Source organism: Pseudochaenichthys georgianus, unplaced genomic scaffold (assembly GCF_902827115.2).
Source record: "Pseudochaenichthys georgianus unplaced genomic scaffold, fPseGeo1.2 scaffold_534_arrow_ctg1, whole genome shotgun sequence".
Lineage (NCBI taxonomy): Eukaryota > Metazoa > Chordata > Actinopteri > Perciformes > Channichthyidae > Pseudochaenichthys > Pseudochaenichthys georgianus.
Window position 1 is genome coordinate 61,910 of NW_027263095.1, and position 27,167 is coordinate 89,076.

At 42.6% G+C, this 27,167-nt stretch overlaps 1 protein-coding gene, 1 long non-coding RNA gene and 1 pseudogene across 2 annotated transcripts; 2 read left to right on the plus strand and 1 right to left on the minus strand.

Annotated features, from left to right (window-relative positions):
- The first annotated feature begins 739 nt into the window (after window positions 1-739).
- On the plus strand, window positions 740-1,612 carry LOC139433505 (uncharacterized). The gene is made up of 2 exons (XR_011642957.1): window positions 740-977; window positions 1,515-1,612. It is a non-coding gene; the product is annotated as an uncharacterized lncRNA (long non-coding RNA).
- A 3,970-nt stretch (window positions 1,613-5,582) lies between these two features.
- Window positions 5,583-9,302, minus strand: LOC117443087 (olfactory receptor 4E2-like). The gene is made up of 3 exons (XM_034079027.2): window positions 9,288-9,302; window positions 8,232-9,144; window positions 5,583-5,625 (listed from the first exon to the last, which is right to left on the minus strand). Exons 2-3 carry the CDS (start codon window positions 9,140-9,142, stop codon window positions 5,583-5,585), a joined length of 954 nt encoding a protein of 317 aa, XP_033934918.2. The 5' UTR covers window positions 9,143-9,144; window positions 9,288-9,302.
- A 5,782-nt stretch (window positions 9,303-15,084) lies between these two features.
- On the plus strand, window positions 15,085-18,631 carry LOC117443088 (olfactory receptor 4D6-like; annotated as a pseudogene).
- Window positions 18,632-27,167: the final 8,536 nt, after the last annotated feature.

The window sequence follows — 27,167 nt, forward strand, 5'->3', positions numbered from 1 at the left end:
AAATGTGTCGCAAAAGTAATTTTCACCTGTAGATGTGGGGGGAGGGAGGGGGGTTGGAGCGAAGGGGCGGAGCTATCAGAACAACGAGGCTTGGGTCAGTCACAGTCAGGTCGAACCGGATGACAGCGGGGCTAACTGTTCGTGTCGCTACCAGTCCGCTGACATGGCGCGTCAATCAACGGTAAGTTTTGCCCAGTATTACTTTGAATATTATTATTGTGATTGAGGATTAAATCCGCTTTGAAGACCACCGTTTTATATCGTGCAGTTTAGCGGCGAAATAACGTCAGTCAGCCAGCTAACGCTAGCTCTGTTGAGTTTATGCTAGCTAAACAAGTAGTGGTTGTAGTCTATACAGCAGTAATTCATATATTATAGCCTACTGCTTTGGCACTAACGGTTGATAACCGTTTATGAAAATAAAACCAATTGAACTGTACTGAAATAATGACAAGTTTTATAATTGTCTTGGGCTCCTGCTGTGTTTTGAAAGCCTTTGTAATTTATCCATGCTATTTTCTATTTAGCTAACGTCGAAGTAGTGTATGTGAAATCAACCTCACAATAAGATGTGTGTATATTACAATTATTAATGTCATATTTCAAGATGATTACTTAGATATTACAATATGGTTGGTTGAGCTGGAGTTCATTATTGAGCTTACAAGTTAACGTCACAGTCATCTGAAGAACGAACCCAAACCTTGTTGTTTTTATTAATTGTATTACAAATTGATATCAAATAAACAGTAAGCATTGGTAACACAATTTCCAAAGTTACAGTAAAATAAAAAGGACCCTGACTCGGACAATACACAATCCAACATGTTCAACAGAAGAGAATCAGTTATATTGTTTGTACACATGGTACTTTACATATATATCTGTTTGTTTAAAGTGTCCAGGTGATGCAGACAGGCTGGACCAGAGAGTGAGAGACAGAACTGGACTCCTCACAGCAGTGAACTTCAGCACAGGTACAACTACTCTTTTTTCATACTGTACAAAGAATCAAGAAAGATATTGGTTTAAATGAATGAAGTATTGACTTGAATACACTGATATACATTCCATTAAACAATACTAAATACTAGATCATCTACACATCAGTTAAGTTGAGGGTTTTTTCCATGCAAAAAGTCACATTTAGATGTTAACAAGCAATATGACTGTCAGCTTTCTAATTGAATGTATTGAAGGCAAAGATATTTAACACATAGTGAGAACTGCTACTATTTATCTCTCAATATTGTCTGTAAAAAACGTGGTAAAAGTTATTCTTTCAGTGAGACAACAGAACAAGCTTCTACAGTTGCACTACGTTTTGATAACAGTTAAATATTATTTTGATAATAACATATATTTCAATGTTGATGAATTTCATACTGTTCATTCATAATCTGATTACAATTAAAAAATAATGATAACAGCCCCATAACACACAAACACACCTCTTTCATAAATAACACACTTGTTCTGCAATAATGTTTTATGTTTGCTGTAATTTTTGTTAGGAAAGGACATGCCCGAAAGACACGACATCTTCTCCTTCTCTGAGGGTCAAGAAGAACATCCAAGAGGAACATTAAAAGCTGATGTTATGAGATTTTAAGACCAGTACAGGACATTCACTAAGAAACTATTTTTATTGTGAAAACAAAGATCTGCACACTGAATATTTTTGTAGTCTATCAGGACCATCATTTGTTTGTGACGCTGCCTGCACCTCAGAGAAGGGGTGGTTATAGTCAGGCTTATAAAGTGTGGCGAAAAACATAGTCAGCTGATCGAATGCACCTATTTCCACATCTACACTCCATCAGCTGATTATTTCTATTTGCCTCACTTTAGGAGCTTCACATCACTTGTGTCTTGTACCGCAGAGTTTGCAATGTCACAAATAAATGGGGCTATCTTCAGTCAGATGTGAATGTGTAATCTAACATTTTCAGTAAAAATAATGGACAAAAGGAATGCAAATACAATTTATTGAAATGTGAACCAAAAGTTAATCAAATGTTTTAAATAAAAAGCACATATGGACAGAAGGTGTAAACCTATTAAATGTATAAGTAAACACATTTAGTCGAATAAAGTGACAGACTAGGCCTGTGCAGTTGGTATCAGCTTTGCCCAGCATGGGCTCCTTCATCAGCCCTGGTCCTCCTCGCTGAGGAAAGACCCTCAGTCCAAACCAACAGACAGGACGTCCATCACACGGAGGTTTCTCCCTGAAGTCTCTGCAGCCCTCTGGACACCACGCTGTCTCAATCCGTCCACACTGAATATGAGAGGGGGAAAATGAAAATAATAAATGGTTTAGACAATAAGAAACATAAAGTTGACTGTTGAGTTGCTCAGTTTTTTTAGATTGTCAATACTATTACTGTATAACTAATATCTCAGGTTAAGAGGCACCTTCAAATAAAGATTGGTCTTTAAATACATGTTGTCTTTTGAATTGTTTGTCTAAAGTCAAGGATCTAGAACTGGTACTTAGTTTTAATGATACAGTCTGGTTATTATGCTGTTTGGAGGAGGCCTCACAGGTAAGAGCACTAACTAGCTGTACACATGTAACACATGTACCTTAGCTTGACTTAAATGTATTACACGTATAGTTCAGTGATGGCAAAATATAAATAACTAATGTCATGCAAACATATTAATATTTGCTTGATTCCAGAGTTGAATTTAGCACAATTGCATACAAACGTTAAGGGATTTTAAGATTCTGAAGTCTTCGTTCTAAATAGAAAATAGCATGGATAATTTACAAAGGTTTTAAAAACACAGCAGGAGCCCAAGACAATTATAAAACTTGTCATTATTTCAGTACAGTTCAATTGGTTTTATTTTCATAAACGGTTATCAACCGTTAGTGCCAAAGCAGTAGGCTATAATATATGAATTACTGCTGTATAGACTACAACCACTACTTGTTTAGCTAGCATAAACTCAACAAAGCTATCGTTAGCTGGCTAACGGACGTTATTTTGCCGCTAAACTGCACGATATAAAACGGTGGTCTTCAAAGCGGATTTAATCCTCAATCACAATAATAATATTCAAAGTAATACTGGGCAAGTAATGGGCAAAATGTACCGTTGATTGATGCGCCATGTCAGCGGACTGGTAGGGACACGAACCGTTAGCCCCGCAGTCACCCGAGCCTAGTCCTTCTGATAGCTCCGCCCCTTCTCTCCAACCCCCCTCCCTCCCCCACATATACAGGTGAAAATTACTTTTGCGACACATTTATCGCAAGAAGTGTAGCAAAAAAAGTCAAGACCGCAGATTCGTCGATGTATACTGCCACAGAGCAGATTCGTCAAGTTGTAATGACTGATTTGAGAGGTTGTAATAAATAAAGTTGCAGTTGTAATGGAAAATATATTTAAAAAATATGTATTTTTCTGCAAGTGAACATTTCATCACTAAGTTCATTTTTTTTTCTACAAGCTACAACACTTTTTTTTTTCTGTGACTTCAAATTTGGTTCACAGTTACGTGGATATTTTTTACAAGTGTAAATTTGGTTCACAGTTACGTGGATATGTTATACAAGTGTACATTTGGTTCACAGTTACGTGGATATTTTATACAAGTGTAAATGTATGCACACAAACTCTTTTTTTTTCTGCAAGTGCTCACATCAGGTTTTCACGCTCTCGCATTTTGCACCATATCTACCTTCATAGAAGGGCTGGCCCACCTTCATCTGTGTCATCTCTGAGTACCACGGTGCCACGACGCGATCCGGTGCTACTGGGATGACTGCCAGAGGTTCTCGCCTCAGTCTCCCCAGGAGAGGGATAATGAGACGCAGCGGTGGAAAGGCGTATAGCAGCTTCCTTGGCCATGGCTCTTGTGAAAACGCGTCCACCCCCTAGGGCGGGTCCACATGGAGCACCACAGGGCACAGTGGCTGTTGCGCCAGCTGGCGAACAGATCCACTTCCGCTCTCCCGAACTGGGCCAAGATCTGCTTCACCACCTCCGGGTGAAGCACCCACTCGCCTGGCAGGGGGCCGCCCCTCGACATGAGGTCGGCCCCCCTGTTCTCCAGTCCCGGAATGTGGAGGGGTCTAACCACAATTTCTCCGCTGTAGTCAACAAGGCGGCGGAGCGGACTCCGCCCTGCCTGTTGATGTATGCCACTGTGTCACTCCTGACCAGTACATGTCTCCCCTGAATTAGGGGCATGAAATGCTGGAGGACCAACACTACCGCCCGTAGCTCTAGGAGGTTTCTGTGCCGTGTCTCTGTTAGAGACCAGCGCCCACCTATAGCCCTCTTCAGGCAGGTCCCTCCCCATCCTGTTCTGGACACGTCCGTGAACACTGTGATGTAGGAGGTCACCCGTCCCAGTGGAGACCCCCTCCTGAGGTGATCCGGGGACCCCCAGAACCGGAGGTTGCCCTCCACTAAGGGGGGGATGGTCACCAGACGTCGTTTGTGCCTCTTGGGATCTAAACGCAGGTTGGAGAACCACCTCTGCAGGCGGCGCATATGCAGTAAATCGAGCGGAACCGCAATGTGAGCAGCCGCCATGAGACCCAGGGTCTGCATGACAGTTAAAGCTGTCACTGTCGCCCCTGTCGCAGCCTGTGAACCGCCCGGAGAAGGGACGCACGTCTGCTCTCTGACAGGGTGGCGCACAGCTCGCCTGCATCGAGCACTCCACCCCTTGCATTCCTCCAGAGTCAGAAAAAGTCTGAGTTAACTTTTGGGAGAACCATAGAAAGGGGTGAAAATTGATCAAATGTATCCGAAAATAAGGCAGGTAGAGTCCCCTGACAACTCTCCTTGCATTCCTCCAGAGTCAGAAAAAGTCTGAGTTAACTTTTGGGAGAACCATAGAAAGGGGTGAAAATGGATCAAATGTATCCAAAAATAGAGTCAGAGTCGAACCCGCAGTTTGGAGGAACCGACAGCCAGAGCACCGGCACGTGGACCGGGGGAGAAGACCCTCCGATGGCGGGTCGCGTTTGCCATTCGATCAGTGAGAAATCAGGGAAAAACTCTGTTAGCTTTTGGGAGAACCAGAGAAAAGGGGTGAAAATGGAGAAATTGTTTCCCAAAATAGTGTCTCTTAAGGCGGATAGAGTCACCTGACAACTCTCCATACATTCCTCCAGAGTCAGGAAAAACTCTGTTATCTTTTGGGAGAACCAGAGAAAAGGAGTGAAAATGGAGAAATTGTATCCCAAAATAGTGTCTCTTAAGGCGGGTAGAGTCCCCTTAACCCTTCTACTTCTAATTCAATGTACCTGCCCGCGAGATATTGGACAAAAGAATCTCGGCTAGTACTGACAACTAAATCCATAGTATTACAACAAAAGTGCTTTAAACGAGGTAAGTTACAAATTTATGTTCTCAATCGTCATGTGTGGGATTGAATATTAAATTAGTTTAGATATATTGTGCCGAGGAGGAAATTCATTTGCACAACTCTGTGAAAACAATATGAAATCAACAAAAAATAAGACAGACAACTACAGATAGCTCCACACGATGGTTACTTGTTATTATTTAGGGATGCCTGTATGGATCAGGTTTTTGCCAAAGCAAGCCCTTTTACTATAATAATAATAATAATAATATGTTGTGTATTATATAAACCGTATTGGTACAATGAGCGACATCTAGTGGCGGATTTTGGAACATTGATTTGATTTTTCTCATGGCAGTTAGACTCTAGACACAAACCAGGGGACTATATTTGTATTTTTAATCTGTGTCTGTCCATTTGGTGTAGTATTTTATCCAATATTCTATTTGGTTTATATATTAGTCACTTTCTTATGAAATGCCAGGTTTTAGGCCTTGGTTTGAACATTCAATCCTGAAAATAATTGTTCTTTAATCCTGACATGACTAGAGTAGATAGTAGGTAAGTAAATCTGTATAGGAAGACGAGTTAAGGGATAGAGGAGAAAAGGTTATGGTATAATTACAGAGCCTGTCAATTTATAAATTGAGGAAATCAATGTTAGTCTGTTAACCAAAGTGCAGCCATCTATCTATAATAATAATAATAATAATGGGTTCCATTTATAAAGCACTTCATATTTGAATTCAAATCCCTGTTAACCAAAGTGCAGTCATCTATCTATCAACTATCTACTATCTATTATTAAAGATCAGAGGAAAAGAACAGAACGAGAGGGGTAAATCCGGAATAAAAATAAAGAAGCAAAGCGATTGTAGAGCGGTGAGAAGGAAAAAAGCTTGGTGTGTCAATTCATTAAATTGCCAGTATTTTTCGTTGTTGTGAAAAAAAAGTCGCCCCCTCGGATTTTTTAACAGCCCCCTCAGTCATTTAATCCTGGAGCCGGGCCTGGCTGGAACCTGCAAACAAGAAGAGAGAGAGACCTCGGAACGCGAGTGGTGTGGAGGGGTCGTCACAACAGTAAGGATGTAAAATCCTCTGTTATCCAATCAGAATGGACGCTCACATTGCCTTTAACTGCCGCTGACATATTGACGGTATTTGATGCGGTGCTTCCCTGAGCATGAAATACCGCCGCCGATGGGAATACATTGCAATCAGTTGAAAGCTCTTTGCATCCGTTTATGAAGCTGAAGGGGACTCGGCGCGTCACAACTGCACGCCAAAGGACCCTGACCAAGCGTCGCTATTGGACTATCAGGGAGTGAGACTGTGTTGGATCACGCACACCTGTGCCTTACATACCCGTGCGTGCCAGTACTACTGGTGTGTCTTACATAATTATCCACCTCATCTGTCAGGTTCTCCCATACATATGGAATATGTAGCTGGGTGGAGAGATAGTCTTTCACTCAGAGTACAACGGTTACAATGTAACCTACAGTTATCTGCCAGCCAGAGGTGAGCTGTTGAAAAGTGCAGTGTATCTAGAGCAGTGCTTCTCAAAGTGTGGTCTGCCGACCACTGGTGGTCCGTCAGCGCCACCTAATGGTCCGTGAGTATATTGGTAACATTTCACATTTTAAATAAATCAATTTAAGTTTTCCGCACTCTCGTGGGAATATCTCCGCAATGTAGTGAGCTTAGGTTTAACTTTCAATTGCATGATATAGCCCAGATAAACACCTTCATCACACATGTGGCCACTTGTTTGTACCATTTTCAGGCGATTTGTAAAAAACGATGTGTTTTTGGATATTTGTGGAGTTAGGTGGTCCTTGGTATGAAAAAGTTTTAGAAACACTGATCTCGAGTAAGCCAGCTGTTAGTGACAATCCCTGAATGTTTCCATATGTAATTTCGTGGAAGGTAATATATTTTTGAAAATAAAAATGTTAACCCAAGACCACAATAAAAACTGTCAAGTTTAGTCCTAAAAGTGAATCTCAGGTTTCAGGCCCGCTTTTCGTGATATTATATTTGGTTATTTAGTGTTTATTCTACTTCTATCATAGATACATTACAAATGTTAATGCAAAACACTTTCTTTACAAAACAGCACATTCACACTACACCTGCATGGAAAGTGACCAATCTTACTAACATTTCACAAAATATGTTCTTGCAAAAATAGTTCACCAATGCAAACGTTTTGGACAAAAAACTGCCGATCTTTGTAATTTACTGTACGTATAACATTAAAGTTAAGGCAGGGGGCCAAACATAGAAAGCTCTATAGTTTATTAATTCCCATAATCTTCAGCTGCACTGATAATCATCTAATGTTAGCATGCTTCAAGGTTTAACATGTTCCAAATGGCTAACAATAGCATTTAATTTAAGTGAAGGTGAAAAAGCAGGGACTCACATGGCTGTAGACTGTTGTTTATTGAATATATTACATCATTACATTTTCATTATAGTAACAAAGGGTGAATGCTTCACAACAAAATATTAAAACACAATAACAACAGTAAGTGGTGTAGCATCACAATGCCTAACATACAGTAAACCTGAATTCCTGTCAAATCAACTTTTTATGAGGATATGTTAAAAAAATACATTTTAATATTGAACTTAAATATGCATGAAGAGGCAGAACATAATATGTGTTCTAACTTTAAATCTATTACATTTAACAGAATAGTGATATTTTAACATTTGAGGGAAATTCAAGCCAAATCAAGTTAAATCAAGCATATACTATATTGTTGTTGTGCTTTATGTTGATCTCTATCTAATCATGCATCCCTTTAAATAATTATGATCGGAAACACAATCTAACATGGTCAACATATTCCTTTTATATTTCAGCAGCAGGGCCCTTCTTCAGAAATCTCAACACGACTCCTTTGATTTGAGGCAGACCCAGGCCATACACGATAGGGTTATTGAGGGGGGGAATAATCAGATACGCTAAAGACAAAATACCTACGATGCTTGGATTCAGTTGACCAGCCTCAAATCGAGTCAAACACAACTCGCAGAAGAGAGAGATGGAGTAGGTCATAAAGGACACGATGTGAGGCAGGCAGGTTTGTAACGCCTTTCCTCTGAATTCAGACGATCTCCTGCTGCAGACCAGCAGAATCCGTAGATATGTGTACAGGACGAAGAACATGGGGATGAAGATGCCAGTCACCACAAGAAACCGTCCAACTATGTTGTTCAGAGTGGTGTCCACACAGGAGAGCTGCACCACAGGCCAGTTAGAGCAGAACATCCGGTTCAGTTTATTTCCACACAGTGGTAATCTAACACTAAGATAGAGAATGAAGCCAACATTAAACACTGGGTAGAAAACAGCAACGAGCACAAGAACCTGCACGCATTTGAAGGTCATTTTACTGTGGTAGTGTAAGGGCTGACAGATAGCAATGAACCTGTCGTAGGCCATGATGGTGAGCATGGTCAGCTCGCAGGAAGCATAGGTGTAAATAACATACATCTGAATAAGGCATAATGGACGTGAGACCAAATGAGAGTCAGAGAGGATGTCCTGCAGGAACCTGGGGAAGAATCCAGCTGAGCCATACAGAGAGTTTACACACAGACAGCTGATGAAAATATACATGGGCTGGTGCAGAGACTTCTGCAGGAACACTGCCAGAATAATGAGCATGTTAGCAGAGACTATAGTCACATAGATGAACAGACACAAGATGAAGAACAGGTATCTGAGGGGCCCAAAGTCTGCAAACAGGGTCAACTGAAAGTAGGGAGGGTTCAGGCTGCTGTTGCTCTTCATGTCTGCTCCAAAGAGAGGAACAATACAGGAACTGTTAATGAGATGCTGTTAGCTACATTTCAGATATTAATACAAAATCAGCCTGCATGAAGTCTCCAACAGTTGTATGTGACCATGTTAAATATAACCTCTGGGAAAATCTCACCTCCACATACAGTAGTTCACAGACTTATTCAGGCTCTCTATATCTGCGAAGGAAGGGGGAATATAAATGCACAACAAGGGAAATGTTCAGAGGAAAATGTCGTAATTCAACACCAACAGTAATGCAAACACACAATAAGCCTGCGTGCATGTGAATTACAACCTTCCTAACACTTGCACTTGACAATATTGAATTTAGCTTCAGGGAGCTGGAGAAGAGAAGCACACAAATGAAGGGCAGGAAAAAAGCCTCATAAACTACATGAACCACCAACATGGTAATTCGCATTGATTTAAACATTATTTCACACTCGTACACATTGCCTCCTTCATGTTTGCAAGTCGGCCTGAACAGAGATCACATTCATAGAAAGAACAAGAGTTATAGAAAGGAGAAGCAAGACTTAAGGAAAGGTCACAAGCAGACAATAATCAATATAATCTCATTTGAAGTAAGTCAATATAAGTGAGAATATATTCTTTCCTTATGTTAAATACATATATGTGCACAAATACTTGCATGCAGAAGCAGTATACACATGTAAACAGTATGATTATCTACCTGTGTCCAGGTACTAACAATAAAACAACGTACGTTACTCAATATTCATATATTAACATGTATACAAAATCAGCCTGCATGCATGCATGTGAATTGTAACATCTCCTAGGGTTGTACGTGACAATATTGTGCTGGGAATATCTCACCTCCACACACACCACATGCAGCAAAGGTCTGGCCTGTCTCAGTTATTCAAACAGGAGTTCACAGACTGACTCAGGCTTTCTGTCTCTGGATAAAAGGAGGGAATGTAACTGCAACATGTCCTAATTCAACACATACAATACTAAAAACCACAATAACCTGCATGCATGTGAACGGCAAACGTTCACAGTTGGACCTGACAACAGGAAATATACATTCCAAGTAACCGAAGAAGTGATGTACACAAACTAAGACCTTCTCATAAACTACATGCACCACAATCCTGGCATGTCTCACTTATTGAAACAGTATTTCACTCAGATTTCAAATGTTTGTGCACCTAAAGCAAAAAGAGAGGTGCATTCAGAGAGCAACCGGTAAAGGAAGGAGAGGAAGACCTGAAAAAAAGGCTACACGTGCCCCAGCCAGCATATAGCATCATCACCATGAAGGATAATGAAAGTGAGAACAATCCAAAGCATACACACCATGTTAATCAAAGCTTGCATAAGAATAACATATTCAATGAATTCAACACTCTCAGTGCATCAGTACATATAAATACACTCATACAGAATAATTATTGACTTACTGGTTCCATGCCTGAAAGTGTAGGAACATTTACATTTGTTATACTTGTGTTCAGATCAGCACGATAACCTTGAAAGCATTCAATATAATGAGGACAACTATTAAAGACAATAGTTAGACAACTGAAACAACCATCAACAATTACGTTTTAAGATTCAATGTGGGAACTAACAATAAAGCAGTGTATGTTACTCAGCTTGTTAGTGAGAGCTTTGACATGATGAGAGGAAGCCCCCTCCCCTGTAATGATCCACTCTGAAGAGGCTGGACACTATAGGTTTGTCTGCTGCTAGGATGCAGACGTTGCATCATGTGACTGAGAGGCAAACACCTGTGTGTGTGTGCGCGCGTGTGTGTGTGTGTGTGTGTGTGTGTGTGTGTGTGTGTGTGTGCGTGTGTATGTGTGTGCATGTGTGTGTGTGTGTCTGTGTGTGTGTGTGTGTGTGTGTGTGCATGTGTGTGTGTGTGTGTTGGCCTCTCAGTAACATTATGCAATGTATTCAGATGACAGCCGTGTCCACAGAGTAATTGGTCCGAGGCGGTCAACAAAAAAGGTTTCTCCTTCGTCCTCTGAGGAGAGAAACTTTGGCCTGTTAGCAAACACATTAACAACAACTTGATAAGATCATTTAATACACACACACACACACACACACACACGCACGCACGCACGCACGCACGCACGCACGCACGCACGCACGCACACACACACACACACACACACACACACACACACACACACAAGCTGCTGTGGACGCTGTGTCAATGCGGAAGGAATGCCTCGAATAATGTTCTGAACATATCCCCAAAATAAGCAACACATTGTGGAAGTGTCTCTGGAACCAGAAACGTGTGGCCGTTTCCCCTGTTTCGGTGAGAAAGAGTGTTGCGTGTGCATCGTACCTTGCGCTGAGGTATTTGGTTAGTGGCTCGTATGGGCTGGGATACGAGTTCAGGCGGAAGATCATCTCTTTCTCCACGACTCCACTTTGAGCGATAGAATTACTAACAAAGCACTTATATACTAATAAAGGACTGGCTTCCCTAAAGCCAGTTGAGTAGCACTTGAAATGTTTTGGCTCGATGAAAACTGATGTACTTTATGATTCTGTTTTCTTCAAGTTTGTATTTTGTTGGTCGAATTCGCTTTGGATAAAAGCGTCAGCTAAATGCAATGTAATGTAATGTAAAGATGTGGATGGGGAAAGAAATTCCCAGCTGATCCGTTTTACTCCTTCGGAGTGTGAATATGAGAGTCGTTTGCCGTGGAGGGCTAACGGCTGCCGTTTTGTGCATCTGTCTGCCTATAAGTAGTTTGACAAGAGGAGAGTGATGCGCTGGTCTTTCTCTGAGGGCAGAGAAGCCTGGAAAGACATTGAGTCCGGGGTGATGCCTAGAAACTCAATGGAGGTTGTTGGCCCTGAGGTTTTCTCTTCAGAAAGAGGAATGCCAAGGTCTGAAAAATGTTGGTATGAGTGTGTTCAGCCCGTGGCAGGGGGGCGTGGATGGTGGAGTGACAGTGAGAAAGTCGTTGATAAGATGGAGCACATAGGGGAGTCTGTGGTTGTTTGTCAAGATCCGGCACAGAGCTTCTGAAAGGGAATCAAAGATTTTGGAACTGCTTCTGCAGCCGAATGTGAGGCGTACTGAGAAGTAATAGGATCCCTTCCAGTACGCTCCAAAGACACGCCAGGAGTCTGGGTGAATAGGCAAGATCTTGAGTGCACTGGTGGTGTCTGCCTTAGAGAGCCATGCTCCCCGGCCTGCTGAGCGGATGAGGGTGATGGCGTGGTCGATGTTTGCGTATTGCATCGAAAAGTCTGGGCTTGGAATGACGCTGTTAATGCTCGGGATGGCTGAGCCGTGTGGAGAAGACAGGTCTATTATGAGCCTCTTTTCCCGGAGTATTTCCGAGTAGCTATGCCTACTGGACTGATGCGGACACTGGAAAGGGGGGACTATCGAATGGCCTATCATGAATCCTTCTTTGACTTCTTTGGCCAGTAAGGTGTCGAAGGTGTGAAGTTCTGTTAAAGCGGACTGAAGGTTGTGGCAGATGTGAGATGTGTCAGGCAGTATTGCTACGCCTGGGGGAAACTATGGGTGAAGCCATTGTTGAGAAAGTAAACAAACTATCTGGATGATTCTCTGAGGCGGTAGCTAAGTTGCTTATCTTGACGGGTGTGCTGAGGTGCCGTGCTAGTCAATCTGCTGGTGTAGTTGGGTTGTGAGGGCAGGTGCTCCTGGCATGAGCGCCGCCGCAGAAAGAGCAGATGTGCATGAGGCGGCAGCTAGAAAGAGAGCAGCCTAGGTCATTGAAATTGTTGCGCACTATCCTGCCTCCCTGGTAGAGGATTGGCCTTCCGCGTCTGTCGACGCCCTTTGAAACGGGGGTGTTGGCTGGTGAACGTTTGTTTGCGGGCCTAGGGATGATGGGAGTGCGGCAGGTGACAGGCGGTTGAAGGTTGAGGCGTTGCCTCTTGAAGGAAAGGGGAGTGAGCGGGGTGGCTCGGGTGGTGGGGCGCTGACTGACCACGCTGAGGCCGGGTGGGAGGGGGCTCCGCATAATTGGCAAGAGAGGGATCCGCGTGCTGCAAAGATGCGGCAGTAAAGCTCGGAGTCCAGAGCGCCCCAGTATGTTCCCTGGTTGAACTGCTTGATGTGGCCGGCGGCTTGTCTAGCAAAGTGGACGTGGTAGGTGTAAAAACCTGAGTCTCCGAAGTGTAAGGCCATGTCGAGCTCTATGAGGAGGTCGTCCAACTCGGTTCTGCGTGTGGGATAGACTGAGCAGATGACGTCGCGGTAAAGGGAAAAAGCTAGGGCGAACTCTGCGGGGGTTAAGTCCTTAGACCTCAGAGGTGATGGATTTCGCAGCTGGACTAAACCGAAGTTGGTCTGTATTTTGTATTTCCCTGGGCAGGCTAGTGTCGATGATTGATGGCTGTAGTAGCTGAGCCAAGTCTACGTAGTTACCTAGGAGAATCTGCTGGCGCAAGACGGGGGACACGGGGGAAGGGAGATAGACTGAGGAGGCTGGCTGGATGGGTGGGTGGTGTTGCTGTGGCTAGAGTGGAGCTGGTTGCACAGGGAGGATGGGGTAGGGATGGGGAAGGGATGAGGTAGGGATGGGGGAGTGGGGGGGGAAAGGATATACCAGTTGGGAAAAGAAGGTACTGGGTAAGAGTCGGCTAATGGGTTAGCATGTAGCATGGCCCCTTGGGTTACTGGGTGAGGTGCTGTTGCTACGGGGTTAGCTGCTAAAGGAGGAAGGTAAGCAGAAGCTGGGTTGCTGTGGACTGCTGAAGGTAGAGAAGAAGAAGAAGAAGAAGAAGAAGAAGAAGAAGAAGAAGAAGAAGAAGAAGAAGAAGAAGAAGAAGAAGAAGAAGAAGGGATGGAGGGATGTATGTGCAAGGGGATTTTGTGAAGCCTGTGAGCACAGGGATGAGAGAAAGGTTGACATGAGCTGCGACATGTCAGACACAGAGAGAGCAGGCACAGAGGGCAATACGACCGGGGGGTGCTGGTGAGTCGAGCTGTGGTTGGCCCTGGAGCAGGAAGAGCTGTGTGTCTCGTTGCTCTTGCCGTTGTGCTGCTGTAGGCTTTGTAGAGGTTGAACAGTCTAGCCTTGTTGTCATTTTGGTGAAAGTGGATGCCGTTTTCTTTCAGGAAACGTTGGAGTTGAATGACTGTCCACCTCCGTAGTTCGGGCTCTGTAGTTCGGGCTCCGTTTCGGAGCGCGGCTCCGTTTCAGAGCGCGGCTCCGTCCGAGAGGCGTGTCGAGTGCGCCGCTGCGAGTGGCCGGGGGCTGCTAATGAGGCAGGCTGCCGTTGATGGGGAGATTGGAGCTGGCTGTGCCTGTTGTGGCCTGTTGTGAAGAGTTCAAGTATCTCGGGGTCTTGTTCTCGAGTGAGGGAACAATGGAGCGTGAGATGGGCCGGAGAATTGGAGCAGCGGGAGCGGTACTGCAGTCGCTTTACCGCACCGTTGTGACGAAAAGGGAGCTGAGCCAGAAGGCAAAGCTCTCTGTCTACCGGGCCATTTTCGTTCCTACCCTCACCTACGGTCATGAAGGATGGGTCATTACCGAAAGAACGAGATCGCGGATACAAGCGGCCGAGATGGGTTTCCTCCGCAGGGGGGCTGGCGTCTCCCTTAGGGATAAGGTGAGAAGTTCGGTCATCAGGGAGGGACTCGGAGTTGAGCCGCTCCTCCTTCGCGTCGAAAGGAGCCAGTTGAGGTGGTTCGGGCACCTAGTTAGGATGCCACCTGGGCGCCTCCCTAGGGAGGTGTTCCAGGCACGTCCAGCTGGGAAGAGACCAAGGGGTAGACCTAGGACCAGGTGGAGGGATTATATCTCTTCGCTGGCCTGGGAGCGCCTTGGGACCCCCCAGTCAGAGCTGGTTGATGTCGCCAGGGAAAAGGAAGTTTGGGGCTCTCTGCTGGAACTGCTACCCCCGAGACCCGACCACGGATAAGCGGGAGAAGATGGATGGATGGATGGATGTATTTTGTGATCATGTTCACAGTTTATGTTCTGATCATCTGCAGTAATTCCACTATTGTGTGCATCATTGTTATTCCAGGGTTTGTACGGCCATTGAAAACCTGGAAAAGTCATGGAAATTCAAAATGCAAATTCCAGGCCCTGGAAAAGTTATGGAAAACAATATTTTTCCCAAAGTTTTTGAAAAGTCATGGAAATGTAACTAAAGTTGTGTCAAATATAATTTACATTTGATCTAATCTCCGAAATAATCTGCGGTCGCGTGCTGTTATGTGCCATCATGACGCGCATGGTGTTATTTTTTAATATATGAAGCGCAAGCTGTGTGCTCGAGTCTTCCTGCCTGTCGGCTGAACTCTGCTGCTCCGGGATGAAGGTCAGCTACAGTATCTACGGTGCGTTCGTTAACTGTGCGGAGTCACTGTGGCACAGACTGCACCGCTGGTGAACAGCTGTTAGAACGGGCCGTTCAGGTGTTCAGAGCAGAGCAGCAGAGCGTGATGTGAACTGAAACGTTTTTATGTCGCAATATTATTTAAGGAATCGTTGAGCTAGCTAACTAGCATAAATTGTCACTATCTGCTAACGTTAGCTTTAGCCTTAGTTTTCTAATAGTTTTTTTCATAGGCTATAAACAGAGGTGGTAAAGGAATAGATATTTACTAGAGTAAAACTAAAAGTACTCAGATCTTGTACTTTAGTAGAAGTACTCAGATATTGTCCTTGAGTAAAAGTAGAAGTACTCAGATCTTGTCCTTGAGTAAAAGTAGAAGTACTCAGATATTGTACTTGAGTAAAAGTAGAAGTACTCAGATGTTGTACTTGAGTGAAAGTAGAAGTACTCAGGTCGTGTACTTGAGTAGAAGTAATCAGGTATTCTACTTGAGTAAAAGTAGAAGTACTCAGATCTTGTACTTGAGTAAAAGTAGAAGTACTCAGACCTTGTACTTGAGTAAAAGTAGAAGTACTCAGATATTTTACTTTAGTAGAAGTACTCAGATCTTGTACTTAATAAAAGTAGAAGTACTCAGATCTTGTTCTTGAGTAAAAGTAGATGTACTCAGATCTTGTACTTGAGTAAAAGTAGAAGTGCTCAGATTTTGTACTTGAGTAAAAGTAGAAGTACTCAGATCTTGTTCTTGAGTAAAAGTAGAAGTACTCAGATGTTGTACTTGAGTCAAAGTAGAAGTACTCAGGTCTTGTACTTGAGTAAAAGTAGAAGTACTCAGATCTTGTACTTGAGTAAAAGTAGAAGTACTCAGATCTTGTACTTGAGTAAAAGTAGAAGTACTCAGATATTGTACTTTAGTAGAAGTACTCAGATCTTGTACTTATTAAAAGTAGAAGTACTCAGATCTTGTTCTTGAGTAAAAGTAGATGTACTCAGATCTTGTACTTGAGTAAAAGTAGAAGTGCTCAGATTTTGTACTTGAGTAAAAGTAGAAGTACTCAGATCTTGTTCTTGAGTAAAAGTAGAAGTACTCAGATGTTGTACTTGAGTCAAAGTAGAAGTACTCAGGTCTTGTACTTGAGTAAAAGTAGAAGTACTCAGATCTTGTACTTGAGTAAAAGTAGAAGTACTCAGATCTTGTTCTTGAGTAAAATTAGAAGTAGTCAGATCTTGTACTTGAGTAAAAGTAGAAGTGTTCAGATTTTGTACTTGAGTAAAAGTAGAAGTACTCATATCTTGTTCTTGAGTAAAAGTAGAAGTACCAGAGTGTAGGAATACTATGTTACAGTAAAAGCATTCAAAATGTTCCTCAAGTGAAAGTAGAAAGTATTCTCATCTAAATATAGTGAAAGACAGTGAAAGTAGTCGTTGTGCAGATTGGTCCATTTCAGAATAATATATATGATATGTTTTATAATGATTGATCATGAAAGTGTTCTCAAAGCTGGTGAAGGTGCAGCTAGTCTGAAGTACTTTGTATACTGCAGGTTAGCTGGTGAAGGTGCAGCTAGTCTGAATGGCTTTGTAGACTGCAGGGTAGCTGGTGGATTTACTCCAGGTGGAACTAAAGTCTGATTTAACTCTTGATTAGATTTCACATCATTCATCCACATCTGTGAAGTAACTAAGGTATTAAATACATGTAGTGGAGTAGAAGTACACCATGTACCTCTGAACTGTAGAGGAGAAGAAGAACAAAGTAGCAAAACATTGAAATACTTAAAGTACAAGTATCTCAAAATTGTACCCAAGTATAGTACTTGAGTTTATAAACTTAGTTACTTTACACCACTGGCTATACAGATAGAAAGACTAAGCCTTGCACAGAGGCATGAAAATACATTTACTCAACAGTGCTGCCAGAATGATAAACTGACTGCTGCACAATTAAAATAAAAGCTTTTGTATATTTCTATTAGATGTGACTCTCTGGCGTTTCTGTTATTATTACCTGCTGCTTTAGTTGCTCTGACTGCTAAACTCCTCTGTTATTTCTAAACCGATATTCCGTGGGGTCAGGGGTCGGGTCCTTGTCACCTTTTTCATACCTGATGACTTTGCCTTCCTGACGGCAGTTGCTTTAGCGAGTAGAAGCTAGTAAGCCTACTATTTGATTTGTTTTAGATAGGCACTACATGTTTCATATGCAGACCTTATTTTCCTGTTCCATGTTCAAATACAACATTTTCCGTGCTAATTTTTTTTGGTCCTGGAAAATCAGGTAAAGGTCATTAAGAAGTCATGGAGAAGTGTATGAACCCTGTTATTCACAAAAGCCTCCTTGAGCCTATGTACATCACATCACATGTCACTTGTTAGACGTACATGTACGTACCACACGTACATGTTCATTGCAGCTTTGTTGATTGACTCTGTTCTTTATAGCACCAATATTTACCCCAGGCTTCTGATTGACTTGTTATCAGAGAAACAGATCATATCTTCTCGAGCCCGTCTGTTTCAAAATGTGATGAATATGACTTTGACCTTTTCAGAGTCTTCCCTGCTGGCAGCCAGGGCCTGCGACAGATACGTGTCTCTGTGGAAACCTCTACATTATCAACCATCGTGAGGAAAAGAACTGTCGATGTCTGTCTGGTTTTGTCTTGGCTTCTGCCGACTTGTGAGACTGCAGTGGGATGTATTCTTTATTCTAATAGCAAACTCTGCATTTTTACTATTAGGGGGATTTTTGTAACAATTCGATTTACGATCTTCAGCGTGTGAGCTCGAGCGCTCTCTCTGTATGTGGAGTGTTCATGTTGGTAAATCTGTCCCTTCTGCATCTTATCTTCATACTCTTTACATACACCAGGAGACTTATACTATCATATCAACATGGTGGAGAATACAGGAGAAAAGCTGCACAGACCTGTTGACCCCACCTGTTGGTAAAACAGCTTTCCCTGTTTATTTGATTTAGATGTTGTTATAATTCGTCTAGGGTTAAATATTCCCAAAATGACACGTTTGATATTGACTTTGCAAATAGTTTCCTATCGCTCCGTCTTCAACCCAATCATATACGGACTGAACGTGAAAGAAATCTCTGAACACCTTAAATTGTTGTTGTGTGGGATCAAATCACACTAATGTCACCTGGGTTGGGACAGCAGTGTCCACAGAAGCTGATGTAATGAGGGTCTTTAGGGCCCCCCCCAAAATCATGAATCAGCTAAATATTGTCTGTCTTACACAGAAACGTTTGGCAAATACAAAAAAGTCTAGTTTTAGTTGCGTCTCTAGGTAAGACTGGAAAGTGTGTATGTGTGTCTATTAGTGTGTGTGCGTGTGTGTGTGTGTGTGTGTGTGTGTGTGTGTGTGTGTGTGTGTGTGTGTGTGTGTGTGTGTGTGTGTGTGTTGGCCTCTCAGTAATATGATGCAATGTGTTCAGATCACAGCCGTGTCCACAGAAGCTGATGTAATGAGGGTCATTAGAGCCCCTCCCCCCCCTCTCCGACTACAGCCAGTGTACAAAGAGCTAATTATGACCCAGTGGTCCCAGTGAGTCTCGGGGGGGGGGCTCTGTCGTCACGAACACAACACACACTCACCTGAGCTGCTGAGTAGCTGAGGTGATTATCTCAGTACTTGGTCCGAGGCGGTCAACAGAAAAGTTTTCTCCTTCGTCCTCTGAGGAGAGAAACTTTGGCCTGTTAGCAAACACATTAACAACAACTTTATAAGATCATTTAATACATGGTTATATAATATACAGAGAAATACAAAATAATACAATGTAACACGTTCTAATAAATAACATCAATAATAATGAAGTGGGCCTTGATGATGTTTTCTGTATTCCACTCAAACATCCAAAATCCAGATTAAGGATTACGTTTTACTGTCTTTGTCTGACACACACACACACACGCACGCACGCACGCACGCATGCACGCACGCACGCATGCACGCACGCACGCACACACACACACACACACACACACACACACACACACACACACACACACACACACACACACGCACACGCACAGTTTTCATCACTTTAGGGAAACAAACTCCTCAAAAGTTAGCATTACATAACTCTTCATGAACATATTCAAACATGACATGTCAGAAAGCGTGTAATGTAAAAGATAACTGTGTTAATGTCCGTAATGAGGGGGGGGGGGGTTCATGGTGATATCTGTTAGTTTATTGGTTACCCTATTCTCCTGTAGTGTGTACCACATGTCTGAGTTTTACAATCCACCTCTCCTCCTCAGAAGTCTCCACTTCAGAGTCCCTTACTGTGCATCCTTCCTCTGCACATTGTGAGGCTTCTTACACACACAGACTGCCTATCACTTAAAAGCTTAAAATATAATGTACCTGTCACATCCTCACGATGCTGATGGCAAACACTCTTAAAAAAAAAATGCATTCATCATCATAATTATTCTATATATATAATTTACACAGTGCCTGTAAACCGGAGGAGAACGCTGGCATGTCTCCTCCTACTTGAAAGACTACGGAAGGACAGGGGCTGCAAAATGAGTTTGTGTGTGTGTTTATATATATACAGTATATATATGTATATATATATATATATATACATATATATACTGTATATATACACAGGGTTGGGTGAAGTGTTTTGCCCAAAAGACCAAAATGCCTCATCAGCAATTTTCCCCCTAAAAATGAATTGTAATCAATACTTTTAGATGTAAATGATTTATTGCATGATTACTATGGGTCTCTAAAACAATCAGACTGTTACCGCACTGTTAGCAGACTGTTAGCAGACTGTTAGCACTCTTTTCCCCACTGAAACAACTTCAAATCATCAGTGTCACTATTGTGGGGATGTAGGAATGTGCCTGGTGTGGAGCCTCCCCGCACTTAAAATCAATTGATTTGCCTTTATTGATCGTATGTTCTGCTGTTAATGCACTGTGCTCGTGTTGGGTGATGCGCTCCCTGGAGCCCTCCTGCGGGGAAACTTGGAACTGCACTTAAATCACTTTAAATTAGTTGTTCTCATTTTTATGCTGCATGAACACGTATTTGAGCATCTATGCACACTTTCCTCCTATTTAAAACACTGTTCAGTGAGGTGCAGCAGCCTGCTTCTCTCCTGTTTCTCTGCCCATATTTAAAACACTGTTCAGTGAGGTGCAGCAGCCTGCTTCTCTCCTGTTTCTCTGCCCCTATTTAAAACACTGTTCAGTGAGGTGCAGCAGCCTGCTTCTCTCCTGTTTCTCTGGCCCTATTTAAAACACTGTTCAGTGAGGTGCAGCAGCCTGCTTCTCTCCTGTTTCTCTGCTCCTATTTAAAACACTGTTCAGTGAGGTGCAGCAGCCTGCTTCTCTCCTGTTTCTCTGCTCCTATTTAAAACACTGTTCAGTGAGGTGCAGCAGCCTGCTTCTCTCCTGTTTCTCTGCCCCTATTTAAAACACTGTTCAGTGAGGTGCAGCAGCCTGCTTCTCTCCTGTTTCTCTGCCCTATTTAAAACACTGTTCAGTGAGGTGCAGCAGCCTGCTTCTCTCCTGTTTCTCTGCCCCTATTTAAAACACTGTTCAGTGAGGTGCAGCAGCCTGCTTCTCTCCTGTTTCTCTGCCCCTATTTAAAACACTGTTCAGTGAGGTGCAGCAGCCTGCTTCTCTCCTGTTTCTCTGCCCTATTTAAAACACTGTTCAGTGAGGTGCAGCAGCCTGCTTCTCTCCTGTTTCTCTGCCCATATTTAAAACACTGTTCAGTGAGGTGCAGCAGCCTGCTTCTCTCCTGTTTCTCTGCCCTATTTAAAACACTGCTCAGTGAGGTGCAGCAGCCTGCTTCTCTCCTGTTTCTCTGCCCATATTTAAAACACTGCTCAGTGAGGTGCAGCAGCCTGCTTCTCTCCTGTTTCTCTGCCCATATTTAAAACACTGCTCAGTGAGGTGCAGCAGCCTGCTTCTCTCCTGTTTCTCTGCCCATATTTAAAACACTTTTCCTCCTTCCACCTGGCTGGAGGTGAAATCTCTATTCCAGCCCTGATTTTGGCACATCTTGTAAACTAGTTAAATGTAGCTTTGTGTTTTTATTTAAGTCGCTGTTCATTGTTTTCTATATAAAGCAGATGTAATGATATCCTATGGACGCTGATGTGTGGATGTTGTGTCCTTTGATGACTTTGTCTTTTTCTATCTCACTGAACAAAGTGATGGATGTGAACTGCTTCAGCTGGTGAGGCTGGTTATGAATCAGAGGGAGGAGCTGCAGACAGGTGAGGGAAGGTGAAAGTATGAAGTCAGACTGCCAGACGCCATTTTACAGCTCGACAGCAGGAGGAGAACAACAGGGTGAGTGTTAACACCAGGATCTGCTTTCGAACACATTCATTATTTACTCTGTCAAACTGGATGTCAGAAAATAACTTAACAATCTGCGTCCTAGAGTCCATGAGACTTCTGCAAGTGTTGTGCACTTTTATTATTTCCTGTTTCCTCACTCATCAGAGTTACATAACATGTGACAGCCCAGCGCAGACAAAATGGAGAGCGGCCTGAAGTCTGACTGATTTCATGTAGTTGAACCGTGTGTGTGTGTGTGTGTGTGTGTGTGTGTGTGTGTGTGTGTGTGTGTGTGTGTGTGTGTGTGTGTGTGTGTCTGCAGTGTTACTGGTTTATCTCTCAGACTGGAGAAGATGAGTGGTTTCAAAGATGAGGAAGAGGACAAACCTCCAGTCTCCAGCTGCCTGTCTCTGAAGAGTGATGGCTCTATGTGTCTTCCTCCAGACTTCAGTGATGAACCCGGACCCCCCGACACAAAGTAAGAGTTTCTCCTGTAAGCTGACCTGAAGAGGATTCAGTTGTTTGGTATCATCTAAACTGTTTAATGAAACCCAGTAGAGTACATTAACAAAGTGTAATTGATCTCTTGCTTCTTGTCATCATCAGAGATAGTAAATAATCTACTAGTGAAATCATCCTCACACTCTACATGTTGGACTTTGTGTTAAATTAAGCAAATAAAATACAAATGTTAAACGTTTCACACTCGAATGAATATTACCAACAGAAACCCACAATCACGACTCAACAACTCTAAACATCTGTAATCAGGTGAACAGTCACAGATCAGAAGCTGCTCTTTAAATGAACTACTGATGTTTAAAAATGTGTTGTTTCCACAGACAGAGAGCAGAGTCTCCGGTCTCCATGTGGTCTCTGAAGAGTGACCGGTCTAAAGAGTGGCTTCCTCCAGACTTCAGTGATGAACCTGGACCCTCAGACACAAAGTAAGAGTTTCTCCTGTGACCTGACCTGAAGAGGATCCAGTTTGTACGTAATCTAATATATGAAACTGTTCTTTAATGAAATCATGTGAGCAGTTTGTAAAGGACACACGCAGCAGAGCAAGCTAACATCATCTAAGGATATTTCAAGAGGCAATTGTTGGGTTCAGAATTCCAGAAAAGACAACTTCTAAGTTTAACTATTTATTGTAAAGAGAGCAACAGATATATATCACTTAGCCAAGGACTCGTCACGTCTTTGGGAATCACAGGCAGCACAGCTGTAATCTGTAACCACCAAATCCGTCAAGAGCCTCGAACCTCGTGCGACAATACATTGTATGACACAGGGCGTTGCCCGTACATTTATGATTGGTCAAGACTAGCTGAAGAGATACCGCGGGTTAGACTTGGTTCTCTTTGGTTGGTGCACAGACTCAGAGTCTCTTGGCAACACGATCCTCCAATCAGCATTCGGCCGGCCTGTGGAAGTCCCTCCCTACTCTGGCACCATCATACTCATTTGTTTTCTCTCACGTTTCTTCAGATATAGCGGGAAACCATGATGTTGCTTCCTAGCTTTGCGGGGAGCGCGGCTCCCACACAGAGTCAAGGCCGGTGCGTTGTGCTGTTCTGACTCCCTCTTTGTGTTCTCTCAGTCTCTGCACTCCACCTTGCTACTTTCAATATTCCAAGCAAAACTTTCTTCTGACTATTCCCCTCGTTGGTATCTAACCCATCAGAACCTGGGATTAGTGATTGTGTCTATTTATTCTATAGTCATAGCAATCTCATGAGCACAATAAGCATATATTGTAATAATAAATAAAAGAAATAATAAATAATACAATTAATTAACGTGCTTTAACCACCAGGTGTCCCTTTCTATCAGCTCTGCACCTTTATGGTGTAAATACAGCCTATCCAACAATTGGATCAAATATAAAAGTCAGCCGAATTAGTGTTGATACTGCAAGGAGACGTATTGTATGAAGAGAAATGTAAGATGTTGTTTAATGGCTGATATATTTATGATCCACGTCACATTTTCAGTGTTGGCTACAGTTCCTCATGTTTGTCCAGAAGTCTTCTCAGCAGGGCTCTATAAATAGAGAACTACGGCAGATATATAGTATTTAATGCAACCGAACCGTGTATTACAATGCCATTATGTGATGACCTTCAAAGAGAAAAGCAAGCACACTCGGAATAAAGTATTGTTTTATTTTTAAGAGATTTCACATCACATAAACACCAAATCCCAGCATGCATTGCGTCTAAACCATCCAATCAGCGAGCTGAGGATCTTGCCTACGTCTGTTTCCGGTTCCACATCCACACACATCGATTTAATACATTAATGTAGCCTTTGTTTCTGATAAAAGAGCCGTCGACCAGCTGGGGCAACAAGACATTGAGTAATCGAGTGTGACTGTTACAAAATAAATCATTATTATATTAATATTGACAATAACAACCGACCGTCGGGGTAGCATTTGCTTGGCATTTCCGGTTATTTCTCCACTGGTTAACATGGGTTAACAATACCATGTAACTGTCACGTTTGAAGGGACGAAATCGTGACATCTTCACGCATCCCAGCATGGTAAATCGTCACATGTTCACGTCTTGCCGTGATACCGGGTTGCACAAATCACGGATGTGATGACAGATTTCATTGCGAGGTTGAAAGAGAACTTTGCCGGTCGATTGGATGGACTTGCTCTGCCCACAGAGGTGATGGGCTTTGCCAGAGACCCCTTCACTGTTGCAATAGAGGGGGGCGTATCCCCCAGAGCAAAGGAAGTGGTCCCCTGCATCGACAAGGGGACATGTATACTGGAACTTATTGACATGCATTCATCCGTAACCATGGCACAAGAGCAGCGCACTAACGGGCCAGCAAAGTTTTGGAGTGATGTCAAAAAACAGCAGTTCCCTTCGTTCAGAAAGTAGCGATCTGTGTGCTCAGTATGTTTGGATCAACATACAAATGTGAGTCAAGCTTTTCACACATGAACTCAATAACAAGTAGCACTCGCTGCTCCCTGACTGACAGCACCCTTCACCAATGTCTTACCCCTAGTTTCCACTGGGTCCGTCTGCGGCGCGTTACGGGCACGTTGCGGCTGCGCTGCGGCGTCCGCAAGGATCGTGGCCACTCTAGTCGATGGGTGCTATTCCACCAGACGCGCCGCGTTACGGCTCAGAAGCGTCTCGCCGCTGGGCTCCGCTCGAAATAGGATTGAAGTCTATTTTTTTACGCGACGCAGCAGTAAGGTAATGTCGGGCAGGAAGTGGAACGGTGACAGCATTCGGCCCACCCCCCGAAACCGGTTCCTTCTCCTCCCCCATCCCTCCTCTGTAATCTTTCCAGTAGGAGAATAAAGGCCAGCGTTCTCCTTCGGTTTACAGGCACTGTGTGTAAATTATATAGAATAATTATGATGATGAATGCATTTTTTTTACCACTAAAATACAGCAACCCATCTTTGATTCATGTTGTTTTTAACTGGACTATTACAATTATTATTAATTATGTATGAAGTCTACAACACAACAAAATAGGAAATAACAACAATAAACACGATTTAAACCGACACAAAAATAAACCATTTAACTACGTAGCCTACTTACTTTCCTGTAGAAGTAGATGTCCAGGAAATATGCCCAAATCAGCAAGAACTGCGAGCCGGCATGCACGACGCTCCGCTTCCGTAATGCATCTGAAACGCGCCCGGTAGGGTATGACGCCGGAGGAGGCCGGACCAAAACCGCGGCGCAGCCGTAACACGCCGCAGACGGACCCGGTGGAAACTAGGGGTTAGGATTGCATTGACATCCTATGAGCCAAAAATCACTGCTCTTATTCAAAACTAAAAATGTCACTTCTCCCATTGAGAAAGTCAGCGATGACAAATCACAAATGAGGTGATAGTAAGCACCGAGCTTAGTAGACGTGTAGTATTCATTCAAACAACTGTGCAATTTTTTCAGATTCCGTTAAATTAATGCTAATTTGTTGTGTTTTTATGCACTTCTTGACGTACCTTTGTTCGATGAACAATGAATAAAAATGGCATGTTTTTCATCGCAGTAATATGTGTTGGTTTAAAATGTGTCATTACCTGCTTTTTACAGGCCGCTGAATGTCTGGCCCAGCTGAATTTTGTAGTTATAAAATCTGGCCCATAGTATTTCCTGTAGGATTAAATTGTATTATATGTATTGTATCTGGGTGTTTTGTATAGAAAGAAATGCCTGTAACACCAGCATCTACTAGATTTTAACTCAATTAAAAGTGGCTTGGAAAACGTTTTTTTCCCCAAAAAAAGTCAGAGTGAGTTTTTCTCCTCAGAAGCGTCACAGCCTGACATGTTTTATAAGTTTTATAGAAGAGGTGTTACTGTGTCCTAATGCTGCAATTTCTCCTCTTCCTCCTCCTCCTCTTCCTCAGTGTTCCTGCGGAGCCACAAGAGTCTTGAATCTGTCGACCCTCAGTTCACGATGAGGAGGAAGATGGAGCAGCTGAGAGAAGAGCTGGAGCTCACAGAGCATCTGAGAGACGTGAGAAACTTTAATCATTCATTAGTTAGTGGGGGATTATAATTTAAAAAAGGCAGTTTTGACCAATACGTTTATGAATAAAAAGGTGAAATCTGAACTCAAATCTAAATTCTGAGAAAAAGTAAAAACGTCTGAACAAATTCAATATTTCAAGAAATTAAAGGCAGAAATAAAAAACTGATTTTTTTGTAATAAACGTGATGATTCTTAAGCAACTTCATTGTGTGAGTCAAATCTGTTCTGAAAAAGTAAATTAAAAAAAAATAATAATAATCTGAAATCTTAATTTGAAATTTGGAGAATGATTAAAAAATATATGATAGAAAAAAATAATGATAATTTAATCTTAAGAAAAATCAGAAATCTTGAAAAAGTCCAAGTTTAGTGGAAAAATAACTTTCTAGAAAAATAACAGAATCTCTCTGAAATCTTAAAAAAACTCAGAGAAACATTTAAAAATCAGATTCTCTATAAAAAGTGTAATCTAAAACCTGATGTCTGTGTTTCCTCTTTAGAGCATAGAGAGCTGTCTGAAGGTGGATCTCCCTGGAGACCTGGCTCCTCTCTGATGGACGGAGTGGTGCTCTGTCATCTGGCCAATCAGATCCGCCCGCGCTCTGTGGGCAGCATCCACGTGCCCTCCCCTGCTGTGGTGAGAGATCAATACTTTATATATAATATATATCATACATAATATAGAAGGAAAATAAAAAATATATCAGATTTTTTATTAAAAAAGTATAATATAAAATGTAATATTTGTATTTCCTCCTCGTCTGCAGAATTTCAGAATCTAAAGGAAAATCAGAAATCTAATAAAAGTACATTTGAAGAAAATGG

Excerpts from the sequence above, each read along its gene's own strand:
- LOC117443087 (XM_034079027.2), bottom strand. The coding sequence starts at position 9,142 with ATGAAGAGCAACAGCAGCCTGAACCCTCCCTACTTTCAGTTGACCCTG. Across the intron at positions 5,626-8,231 it reads ATCAAAGGAGTCGTGTTGAG|GGTTTATATAATACACAACA; the intron begins ATTTCTGAAGAA and ends TTGTACCAATAC.